The sequence below is a fragment of the Oncorhynchus nerka genome, unplaced genomic scaffold (assembly GCF_034236695.1).
Source record: "Oncorhynchus nerka isolate Pitt River unplaced genomic scaffold, Oner_Uvic_2.0 unplaced_scaffold_5238, whole genome shotgun sequence".
NCBI classification, from domain to species: Eukaryota; Metazoa; Chordata; class Actinopteri; order Salmoniformes; family Salmonidae; genus Oncorhynchus; species Oncorhynchus nerka.
Genome location: NW_027036072.1, coordinates 1 through 12,618, shown reverse-complemented (window position 1 = coordinate 12,618; position 12,618 = coordinate 1). Strand labels below are relative to the sequence as shown.

At 44.5% G+C, this 12,618-nt stretch overlaps 1 protein-coding gene across 1 annotated transcript; it reads right to left on the bottom strand.

The window, feature by feature from the left end:
• Positions 1 to 6: 6 nt before the first annotated feature.
• Positions 7 to 10,104, bottom strand: LOC115110787 (mitogen-activated protein kinase kinase kinase 3-like). The gene is made up of 12 exons (XM_065014118.1): positions 9,980 to 10,104; positions 9,284 to 9,420; positions 9,082 to 9,122; positions 7,431 to 7,530; positions 7,074 to 7,187; positions 6,706 to 6,838; positions 5,603 to 5,733; positions 5,292 to 5,365; positions 2,809 to 2,882; positions 1,663 to 1,758; positions 1,336 to 1,497; positions 7 to 1,107 (listed from the first exon to the last, which is right to left on the bottom strand). The coding sequence occupies exons 1-12, from the start codon at positions 9,981 to 9,983 to the stop codon at positions 905 to 907; spliced, it is 1,269 nt and encodes a 422-aa protein (XP_064870190.1). The 5' UTR covers positions 9,984 to 10,104; the 3' UTR covers positions 7 to 904.
• Positions 10,105 to 12,618: the final 2,514 nt, after the last annotated feature.

Below are 12,618 nucleotides of genomic sequence, written 5' to 3'. Positions count from 1 at the left end.
AGAGAGAATGGGAGAGAGAGAGAATGGGAGAGAGAGAGAATGGGAGAGAGATAGAATGGGAGAGAGAGAATGGGAGCAAGAGAATGGGAGAGAGATAGAATGGGAGAGAGAGAATGGGAGCGAGAGAATGGGAGAGAGAGAGAATGGGAGAGAGATAGAATGGGAGAGAGAGAATGGGAGCAAGAGAATGGGAGAGAGAGAGAATGGGAGAGAGAGAATGGGAGCAAGAGAATGGGAGAGAGAGAGAATGGGAGCAAGAGAATGGGAGAGAGAGAATGGGAGCAAGAGGGAGAGTGCGAGAGAGAAGAGGAGAGTTTAAGGGGTGATTGGAGGCCAAGGCAAAGCTGGCTCTGCTACTCTCCCCCTCCTCACCCCCTGCAAATACTCCACTCAGATACAGGAAGTGACAGTGCATGTTTTCTCAGTGGCAGACAGGAAAAGTCATTAAATATGGGGGGAGAGAAAGGAAAGAAAGTCCCTTGAATCTCCTCAAAGTTCATTGCTCTCAGAGACAGAGATGAGCACTCAGTCAGGATTTGACTGCGTTAGTGATTCAGAGCATAAGTTTATCTGATTCCTGACCACATATCGTTGAATAGTGCCTTTTGTGTTTAAGACAGTTGACCAACAATTAGCTAGTAAAACTCAGTCAGGTTAAACACAGCACCATACTGCCTTCCTCCATAATCGCCTCTTAAGAGTAAAGTAGCTTGCTGAACACATTACCTCATTCTTGGCATTGCTCCAGGCTAAAGGTGCTCCAGGCTAAGCCTCTGCACCAATCTTTAACAATACACGGGAACTCAAGTCATACAGAGTTCTCCTTCAGGCTGGGGAGTCTGAGTCATCTTGGCATAAATACATTACAGTAGCCTGGTTGTGAACAGTAGACTTTGATATAAAATCAGAAAAAAATCTGTGTAGTAGCATACTGTTCCGTTACCCCCTGCTGTCTCACCTTGCTGGTGTCAGGACTGTCCGGGTCAAACACCACCTGCTTGGCGGCCAGCTCCCGTCCCGTGTCCACATCGTAACACAGGTAAACCCTCCCAAACGCCCCCTGGCCCAGCAGCTTGCCCCGCCTCCACGTCATTGGAGCACTGGGGGCTGTGGAGGGAGGGGCATACACCATACATATCATCCTCTCCATATAGTAAACATGACACCATACTCTCAAAACACACTGCATTCATCATACAAACTAACTCATTTATTTAAAATGTGTAGGATACAAAAATAGATTTATTAGTATTAAATCTCTAATAACTATAAAATATATGTGAAATATGTGTAATATATGTAAATATAAGATGAAGAGGCAGGGTCGGGACTCACACTTGTGGGCGACAGGGCGCTCCTGTGGGCGGAGCCTGCCCTGCTTGTCCACTAGCTGCCAGCTGCCCAGACTCTCCTCGCTGCCGTTGATGGAGCGCCGTGAGGGCACCAGGGTGAACAGGTTACCCTGGGGGCGACGGATCCGCGGGAACGTTCTCCGACCTGGGGGGATGAGAGGAGAGTTGAGGGTGAAGGAGTGATGAGAGAAGAACCAAGAGACCAAGAGAAGGAGGAGATGGTTCAAGAGAGGGGTCAGGGAAAAGGTCAAATACAAAGTAATATGGCACAAAGTGGTTTGGTGAGAGGAACAGTGAACAGTGCCCCTACCTTCACTATGGTCCTTGTGATGCAGGGAGACATGGTACCTGCGGGGGTATGTCCCTCCCTTCCCCACCACCTTATCATACACATGGTTCTCCCGGTCTGAGAGGGAGGAAGGAGTAGAGAGAGCGAGCGAGAGGGTGAAGGTTAGACTACAACAGGATTCAGACTCAGCTCAGTCATACAGCATCCACGTGAGGCTCTGCTGCTAAGAGCTGCCTTGTTGCTCTGTGCTGTTGCTTGGGACTACATTGTTGCATTGTTGCTAGGAGTTGCATTGTGGTTTAGGCCTGTTGCTAAGGGGCTTGAGAGCGGCTCTCTTGCCAGCACTGTAAAGGGGTTACCATGAATTTGACAGTAGCTTACAGGAAGCTTGGATGCAAGTAAAATTCTGTATTTCATATTACCGTACACCTGATGTAATATGAATACGGTATCAAAGCAAGTACTGTGTAATGACACAAAGTAAAATATCATAAAACTGACTGTATTATACTGTAAAAAACTAAATGCTACCATAATCGGAATGAATTAATGAATATGTGGATGACTGTATTTTACTGTAATTACATGGGATTGGTGCAAGCAGGTTGGCTGCTAAGTGTTTACACATTACAGCACATTAATTCATATTTGGTGCTTTATATCACTTGCACTTCTAGAGGCCTTAACAAAGGCTTCCAAACTGGCCGCGACTTCAGGTCAAAACAGACCAAAAGGACATGGCAAAATGCTCAACCATTTGCTGCCACTCCAATCTGCCCTAATACATTTTTTATTGATGGGCCACTTTAACCACATAAGAGTAAAATTGGTACAGAATTCTCACTCACGGGTGCAACAAATATAGCCTCTTACAAGGCACGCATCAAAATATAGTAATAAGCCCGAGACAACAATACCATGCACCCACTAGTGGTCATAAGGTTTTTGGCGCTCTAAAGATACAGTACGGTACTATATTCGTGAGGTGGAATTACAGTAACATTCGAAATACAGCAATTTCCCCATAATTTACAGTATGCTACAGTAAAACTTCCAATGTTTTTTACTGTTGATAATACCTCAAATTACTGTATAAATTACAGTTTTCCGTGACAGTGAGGATCTATATCTTATGTAGTGATATCAGGATTCCTCCTGGGCACCCACCAGAGACGTTCTCCTGCAGCCGGTTATCAGGGTAGCTCTTGGCTCGGTGCATGCGTGACTTCCTCATGGAGGGGCTGGGAGGAAGGACAAATAAAGAGAGAGTGAGAGTTGATGGTCACTTCCTCAAAATACATACACTGTCTTTATAACCAAAGTCAAGTATTGTGTACAAGTATTGTGTACGTGTGAGGTAGAATCAGGGGTAAAAGTAGATTTCTTACCGGTATCGCGCATACACTTTTTTTTAATAGGTGTAATTATATAATTACATATAGAATCCGTATTAATTTCAAATATGATCTCTGTGGGCCTAGTAAAGATTTGACATATCACTTTTAACATGTTATACCTGTTTTTTAATTTAGAATTATCCCCAATTGGTAGTTACAGTCTTGTCCCATCGCTGCAACTCCCCTACGAACTCGGAAAAGGCAAAGGTCGAAACAAGACCCTGCCAAACCACACTGCTTCTTGACACAGTGCTCGCTTAACCCGGAAGAGGAAACACTGTCCAGCTGGCGATCAAAGTCAGCTTTCAAGGGCCCAAAGTCAGCTTGAAGGCACTCGACCCGCCACAAGGAGTTACTAGAATGCCAAACCCTCCGCTAACCCAGACGACAAAGGGCCATTTGTGCGCCACCTCATGGGTCTCCTAGTCACTGCAGGCTGTGACACAGTCTGGGATCGAACCCGGGACTGTAGTGACACCTCAAGCTCTGCGATACAGTGCCTTAGACCACTGCACCACTCGGGAGGACCATCTTTAATAACATAGGCAGCACATGGGTTTCAAGTTTGGGGAAGCTAATTTACACCATAAAAATGTACCTTTATAATAAAGCATTCCATCCATCCTCACATTTGCAGACTTATTAAAGATAGGCTACTATTCCTAATGTGATGATTAGATTGGATACTTATAATTTAAGCTAATAATATAAAAATAAATGTTCATAAAAAATACTTGAATGCAGTGTGTTATGGATAGAGTAGACTCTAGGCTATATCAGATACACTTCTCCTCCTTTCCAAGCACAGCAAAATGTTGGCCTTTCATGCAATTCTACTACACTTTTTATGACTGGTGACATTAGCAGAATAATATTTTTATACAACAAAAATTACAGGGTAGCCTACTCTGCTGAAACTGACAACCTGATCAATTAAAACAACGTTGTCTGATCCATATAATGGGCCTACGAAAAGGGGAAACATAAAATACAATATAGTACATCTCACCTGGAGGAGGAAATTGTTGTCCAAAAACAAACAAAAGTGTCACTGACTCAATGATAAAGTGAATATGCAGACTGACCAGGGATATGGACGATGTTCTCCACTGGTGCCAATAAGAGCGGTAAGGTAGCCGAGTGGTTACAGCGTTGGGCCAGTAACTGAAAGATTGGTGGATCGAATCCCCGAGCTGAACAAAGTAATAATCTGTTGTTCGGCCCCTGAACAAGGCAGTTAACCCACTGTCCCTAGGCTGTTTTTGTAAATAAGAACTGGTTCTTAACTGACCTGCCTAGTTAAAAAAAAAAGATAGGCTACTGTTTGCTCAATCTCTTCACAGATATAGTCATTTCTTTTTCAACAATTACATTTTTTATATTGTCTGCCTGGGTCTCTCTGCTTTTCACTGACAGTTGCAACTCAAATGTGGCATTTGCCACATGCTGCCCAAATTGCGGGCCCTTCCAACTGTAGGCTATACAAAACAAAAAGAAGCTAATGATTCTCTGTGGCCAAATCGTGCTTTCTGGTGTAGTAGCCTATTTTTATGAATTTCTTTCATTCTGTATAGACAGGAGCTATATCATTTTGGCAGTTTAATTCAATTTACTTCAGTGAAAGCTTCCCCTAGCCTTATGGACACACCGCCTATGCCTTTTAATGTGGTATAAACACAACTAGTCATGTTTTCATCTGACTGTCAAACAACTAATCACTTCAAAAAAGCGGTCCTGTAGACTAACAGTACACGTTCATCCACTCACAAAATAATTCCAGCATCCAAATCCCAACAGTGCACTGATGAATGGAAAGAGACATCTGTTACAAAACACCCACATGTATTCTAATGACATTGTCATTAGGCCTAAACTTGTAGCCTGAATTGATGCATCCACTGTTGGTCGCGCGCCTCGGTCTTGGCCTCTCATCTCCACCTTGTCCACCGTGTTTCGTTCTCGGCCTCTCATCTCCAAGGCATGTAACTGTTCTCCTCAAACCACAACACAATTTGAGGCGTATACCACCCGGTTTAAAGTCAATTCACTCATTTTTCATGTAGCTGACATTAGGTCATGTTAAATAATGCCATAATAGCCTATTGTTTTCTTGCCATTTTGTGTTAATAGTGATAGGCTCATGTTTTACCAGTACGGAGTACCCCCACTACTTATTTTGCCGGGACGCCGTGCCAGACCGTACTGGCTTACTTTCACCCCGGGGTAGAATGTGGGGTAGAGTCCTGCACTCACCTGTCTGAGCTACTGTCCAGCGACTGGCAGCTTCCTGAGACAGAGTTCTCTGCACTGCTCCAGGGGTCCAGCACCTAGGGAGAGGAGACACAGTATCAGCCCTACAGTGTGTGTGTGTGTGTGTGTGTGTGTGTGTGTGTGTGTGTGTGTGTGTGTGTGTGTTTGTGTGTTTGTGTGTGTTCGTGTGTGTTCGTGTGTGTGTGTGTGTGTGTGTGTGTGTGTGTGTGTGTGTGTGTGTGTGTGTGTGTGTGTGTGTGTGTGTGTGTGTGTGTGTGTTCGTGCACTTGTTTGTGTACAGTGCAATGACTCACACACTGGTCACTCTCTGGGATGAATTCTCCCTCACTGTTGATGCTGGTGTAGGAGCCCTGGCGGGCGATCCTCTGCTGCCGCTCAGGGACATAGCCAGGAGGGGGGGAGCTACGGCCTGTGTTCTGAGAGCCTGGGACGGGAGAGAGGAGGAGGAGGAGGATAAGAAATAGGACTGTGACTTGGCCATATGACACTGTTCTAAACCAATGGAAATCAATACATGAGATACATGAGATAATGGGATTCTGGTGTACCAAGATCAATGACAGGTAGCCTAGTGGTTAAAAGTGTTTGGGCCAGTAAACGAAAGGTCGTGGGTTCGAACCCCTGAGCAGACTAGGTGAAAAATCTGTCAATGTGCCCTTGAGCAAGGAACTTAATCCTAATTGCTTTGGATGAGAGCATCTGCTAAATGAAAAAAATAGATACACAAAAAAAAGTTAAACAATGGATTATGTGGGAGAAAAGAAGATACGTCCCTAACACTGATAACAGATATGATCTCTCTCTTCTAACCAAATAATGAAATGAGGGGGAAAAATATCTAAATGATTAATAATGTGATTGTTTGAAATGTAACTCTGCCTCAGGTGGTGGACCTGCAGTGAATTTAGGATTTGTACAGTTTCCCTCACGCAGCACTAATTTTAACCTTCTCCCAAAACAGCCAGTGTTTCTAAAACCAGGACATTGACCCGCCATGCTAATAGTGTCTCTAAATCTGATTGGCTTGTGACCAGCAGGCCATTGTAGAGCAGCCAGTGATGGTTGACAGGAAGAGGACCTACTGCTAAGAGGGGAAGCGAGAGAAATAACAGCAGCTAGAGAGAGTGGGGGGGGGATAGAGAGAGAGTGGGGGGATAGAGAGAGAGACAAAGAGAAAGCTAGCAAAATAAATGAGTTAAGAGAGCAGGACATGACAAACACCAAACCAGACAATATACAACATTACTGTCTCTCCATATTGAGAGATACCACTACCCTTCCCTATCTATTGTAAAAAAAAAGTTAAAGCGAGAGAAATGGAAAAAGAGGTTGTTGAAAGCAAAGGCAGAAGAATAGAGGAAGCAGCTATGAGTTGAATCTGCTTGTTCATACTCACTGGTGGAGAGGTGGCGCCCCCTGGGCTCGGAGGGCTGGTACACCGTGCTGACATCACCCGTGGACTGGGAGGCTTTGATCCTCACCTGCTTACTCACTGTGTGGTGGGAAGAGGGAGAGGGAGAGGGGGACGCCTACGGGTGGGATGTGAGGGGTGTGGTCAGTGTCCACATATAGACTGTACACACTACCCCATTACATATGATTTTAATAACATCTTATTGATTAATGTGTGTGTTTATTTCTGTATGTCTGTGCATTTATGTGTGTGTGTGTGTGTGTGTGTGTGTGTGTGTGTGTGTGTGTGTGTGTGTGTGTGTGTGTGTGTGTGTGTGTGTGTGTGTGTGTGTGTGTGTGTGTGTGTAGTACATTGTACTGCTCCTGCGTCAGCAGCAAGATCTTGATGCTCTTAATCTTGGAGCTGCGGTCCAGCAGGTCAATGGCCTTGTCCAGGTCATCCTGACCACGCAGAGGGATGGACAGCTGGACACACAGCACACAGAAATGACTCAACCAAAGCACAGAGACAATACGGGAGAATCTCCATTAAACATGCATCTTAGTACTTAGGACTAAATGTCCAGGAAACTGGCCGTAAAAGTTACCTACATCAAGTGGGTTGCTGTGAGGGTCAGTGTTTGTGTGTGTATGCATTGTGTTGGTGTTTGCCTGAGAGAGTGTTTGTAGGTGAGAAATGCAGAGAAAGAGATGTGGGGTTAGATGTACCTCATTGTTCATATAGTGCAGGTCTAGCTGTTGGCCAAAGACAGTCTTGACCTTCTGTTGGATTTCTTCAAACTGCACAGGCCTCCCAAACATCAGTATCCTACACAAATAAAAAGACGTAGACAAACAGTGGGTAAGATTGACAGACAAACAGTGGGTAAGATGGACAGACAAACAGTGGGTAAGATGGACAGACAAACAGTGGGTAAGATGGACAGACAAACAGTGGGTAAGATGGACAGACAAACAGTGGGTAAGATGAACAGACAAACAGTGGGTAAGATGGACAGACAAACAGTGGGTAAGATGGACAGACAAACAGTGGGTAAGATGGACAGACAAACAGTGGGTAAGATGGGTAGACAAACAGTGGGTAAGATGGACAGACAAACAGTGGGTAAGATGGACAGACAAACAGTGGGTAAGATGAACAGACAAACAGTGGGTAAGATGAACAGACAAACAGTGGGTAAGATGGACAGACAAACAGTGGGTAAGATGAACAGACAAACAGTGGGTAAGATGAACAGACAAACAGTGGGTAAGATGGACAGACAAACAGTGGGTAAGATGGACAGACAAACAGTGGGTAAGATGGACAGACAAACAGTGGGTAAGATGAACAGACAAACAGTGGGTAAGATGAACAGACAAACAGTGGGTAAGATGTACAGACAAACAGTGGGTAAGATGGACAGACAAACAGTGGGTAAGATGGACAGACAAACAGTGGGTAAGATTGACAGACAAACAGTGGGTAAGATGGACAGACAAACAGTGGGTAAGATGGACAGACAAACAGTGGGTAAGATGGACAGACAAATAGTGGGTAAGATGGACAGACAAACAGTGGGTAAGATGTACAGACAAACAGTGGGTAAGATGGACAGACAAACAGTGGGTAAGATGAACAGACAAACAGTGGGTAAGATGGACAGACAAACAGTGGGTAAGATGGACAGACAAACAGTGGGTAAGATGGACAGACAAACAGTGGGTAAGATGGACAGACAAACAGTGGGTAAGATGAACAGACAAACAGTGGGTAAGATTGACAGACAAACAGTGGGTAAGATGGACAGACAAACAGTGGGTAAGATGGACAGACAAACAGGGGGTAATATGGACAGACAAACAGTGGGTAAGATGGACAGACAAACAGTGGGTAAGATGGACAGACAAACAGTGGGTAAGATGGACAGACAAACAGTGGGTAAGATGGACAGACAAACAGGGGGTAATATGGACAGACAAACAGTGGGTGAGATGGACAGACAAACAGTGGGTAAGATGGACAGACAAACAGACAGAAGCATAAAAAGTGTTTCGGTCTAGAAACTATATCCTCTTTAGATCTGCAACACAAGCGTGCACACACACTTTTACAAACATATTCCGTTTCCAGTGTGTGCAGATTCCTCTAAGCACACCTAACATAGCTGTGGTTTCTGATGGCTGCCACAGATAAACCACAGTCCTTTCCCTTTCCATTCTCTGCTTCACATACCATTCTGACTGGAGATCTGGAGTGCATTTGAGCTGAGCTGACCATGCTCTTCTCATAGACAAAGACGTGATAAAACAAGCACACACGCACACACAAAGACACACATACACAAAGACACATCCAAAAACAAGAAAACCCACTCACCTCCTCTCTCCACTGAACTCAAACTTTATTCTGACATCGTCCTGAGGGAGTAAAGAAGAAGCCCCGTCAAGAGGGTTCATGGGAGGTTACAGGGTCATGATGGGGTCATGAAGGGAAACAATATGTCATGTGGAGATGATGATGACATGCCTGTCTGAGGAGAGTGTGTGTTGTTGACTGAGTGGGGTGGTAGATGGTTTACCTGTCTCTTAGCAGGGGCAGGGGCAGGGTTGGGCAGAGTCTTGGGTTTCCCCGTGTCATAAGGGGGCCCAGGCTGGCGCCTCGTCATCTGGAGGGCCACTAGGTCCTTCATTATGGAGTGGAGAGCCTGACGCTCATCTATAGGGGAGAACGGTTGGTGGAAACACACATTTACCATGAGATCAAATTGAAGTGTAATGGTGTGTGTGTGCGCGTGCACGTATAGCCATATAAATCCCACTTCTAGTTGTGTACACAGAAAATGTGTGTTTTTATATAATCCCACATTGAGAGTGTTCAGCTAGCGACAGGGTAATGGAGCCAGTGAGAGGACAGACTGCAGTGTTTTGATATTTCTATTCCCATGTTTGATCTCTGAGTGATCTCTGCATTGGCTGTGTTAGCTCACGAAGGGAAATATTCCCCTAGTGTAGTTTGGACAGACATCACACAGCAGTAGGGCAGGAGAGAGAACCAGAGCCCCATCTCCATAACACTGAAAATCAATCTTTCACCTGCTGGCCCGGCCAGCATCTGGAAAATCAGCTCAGCTCAACTCACACAGGCCCGGGGCTGGGGAATAGTGTGTGTAGGTCTGTGTGTGTGTGTGTGTGTGTGTGTGTGTGTGTTCATCTGAGTGTACATTGATGTGTAATATTGTGTTCCAACATCATCATAATCAACAAAAGGAACTCACTCATTTTGGCGATGTGTGTGTGAGCACTGTCTAAGCCAACCACCTTCAGAGATCTTCAGATCTTCAGACTCCTCACTCTGCAGTGCCACCCATCAACATCCTGCAGGGAATGCACCAATATGTTAACATGGGGAATATATTTCAGAACCTAAGCTGCAGTTGTCATCAAATTCACAAGTCATCATCATATTCATCATCTTTATGTTCAACGTATTTTGTAGCACTGGCAATAGATGATATTTTAGTGTGAAGTGTACGACATCATCAGTCCTTAAAAAACATTCTGTTTATCTTTGATATAAACATACTAAATGGATTGTATTTAAAGATAGGGTGCATGGAGAATGAATATAAGAAAATGTCATTTCTGAAGTACCATCCATTTCTCAAGGAAAGCATGGAACATAAGCTAAAATTACTTTTCTGGGACGAGGCCTGGCCGAATCAGGAAACTGCAATTTAAAAAGCACTGGAGCTGTGTGTGTGTGTGTGTGTGTGTGTGTGTGTGTGTGTGTGTGTGTGTGTGTGTGTGTGTGTGTGTGTGTGTGTGTGTGTGTGTGTGTGTGTGTGAAAGAGAGAAACTTTGCACATGAGACAAAGTGAGAGTTGTAAAAGCTCTGAAACTTGAGCTCCACTGGCACTGACAGATTTGGCACGAAGCACATGAAAAAGTTTTACTGTGAATATTCTGACAGCTTTAAACTTCTCCGACTGCATGAGCCATAAAACAGTCACTCAACCACGTAATAACTCCACTGTTAATGTTAAGAGGGCAATATTCTCTTAAAAACGATGACAGAGTTGTGCCAGGTATACATTTTTCCCTGATTTACCATTACCCCCCCCCCACCCCTCGACAAGGTAGAGTATTAAGGTGTATAGTGTATCCAAGAAGACAACAGCATTAGACACTCTCGTATGTCCTTTAGCGGAGTAGGTTGCCATATCTATGACAAAGAAACCCTGGAATTCGAAAAAACACTGACACAACTATAAGACTATAATTCAGCAGAGATTAGTGTGCTTGGAAAATGTGTGCTTTCTTTGGTAAGAGAAAGAGTATTTTAGTATTCTCTTTACCTAAAGTGGACCAGACACATATATGGGCCTTACACTACAGTAACAATCAGCACAATACTATTGGTCTTATTACACTGTATCAACTTAGTAAGTACAAAAACATATTGAGGACCAATATAGTGCTCAGTAGGGGTGCACAATAACATTTAGCTATGCTAGTTATTACTTTATAGTTTGGTTACTTCGTTTTATTACACGTACTGGATTCATCATCAGAGAATACTGCCTATGTAAGGTAGTGTTGCCCAAAGCACTGCTGTTCCTTTTTTTACAAGGTCAGCCCCTCAATCTTCTCTGATCAATATCGTTCTATTATTGATCCAAATAGAGCTGGTCAGGAGAGGAACTCAATCCAGAAGGCACTAGTGTCAACACAGCAGTTATCACCAGTCACCTCCCAATGACCTGAGCATGCCTGGCCACTTTGCCCAGGGGGGTTAACACACTGTAACTCAACTCTAAGTTCATATATAAATTCAGAGAAACACATTGGACTCTAAGGTGAGTGAAATATATTAACCAAATTAAATGTATTGTTATTAGAATCTGAGAGGACTGACGTTGAAATGGAATGAAACAGGTGTGCTGCTCATTGAGCATTCTTGTAAATAATACACTACTGCACATGTGCCAAATGTCAACCCTGCCCCTGCCTCATAAACAACAGGAAAGAGAGGAGGATGAAGATGGGAGGTGAGTGGCTGATGAGGTAGAGTGGTATGATGAAGAGGGGTGGAACATGGGCAACAGCAGCAGCAACTGAAGCACTTCAGTGGCCTTTTGGAATTCTGGGTAATAATCACCCACTGGAATGCCAGGTATGTCCGTCTGGCCCTCTCGCCACACTCACATTCTCCTCACCCAAGAGACACACTAAATGTGCCTACCCTTTGTACCCCCAAACCAAAGGCCTGCTACCATTGGCCCTCCCTCCTCCTATAAAAACATGGAGAGAAATCCCAGGGTCACAGATAGCTTCAGGACACACCAACCAAACATCTTATCTATCTCTGTTATACATTGACTGTCCTCTCAGGTCTGTCGTTCTGCTCCCCCGCTCTCCTGATTTTAATTACCTACACAGAGGAATGTGGGGAATTCAGCGAGGAGAGAGGCCGCACACTGCAGCCCAGTCAGCTGTGCCCCCTTTATTTTACTTGCATGGCATTTCCAGGACTCACCGGATTTACATGGCTTTTCCTTCCTCCCCTTCTCTCTGCCTGCTTTTCGGTGTTTAGTCTAAGGCTGTTTTTCCCAACCATGGCCCTTGCGCTGTCTCAGTGCCTTACATTTAAAAAAAACTGATCAGTCCCTGGCCTCACGTCTCTCCTTGCTTAACATGCTCAAGTGCTCTGGGTTGGTGTGACCTGCTATGTTCACAGCTGCACTGCAAGGCTTGAGTAAAAACTTGCCATAAAAGTTTGTAGTGCGGCCTAGTGGTGCAACTCAGAGTACTGTCTGCCAAGTTTTTTGTACAACAAAACAAAAACACAGATCCAAACACTGCAAGTTTGCATTCCCTGCTGTGCAGGAAAATTCTCAGCAACAGAAGAGTGATC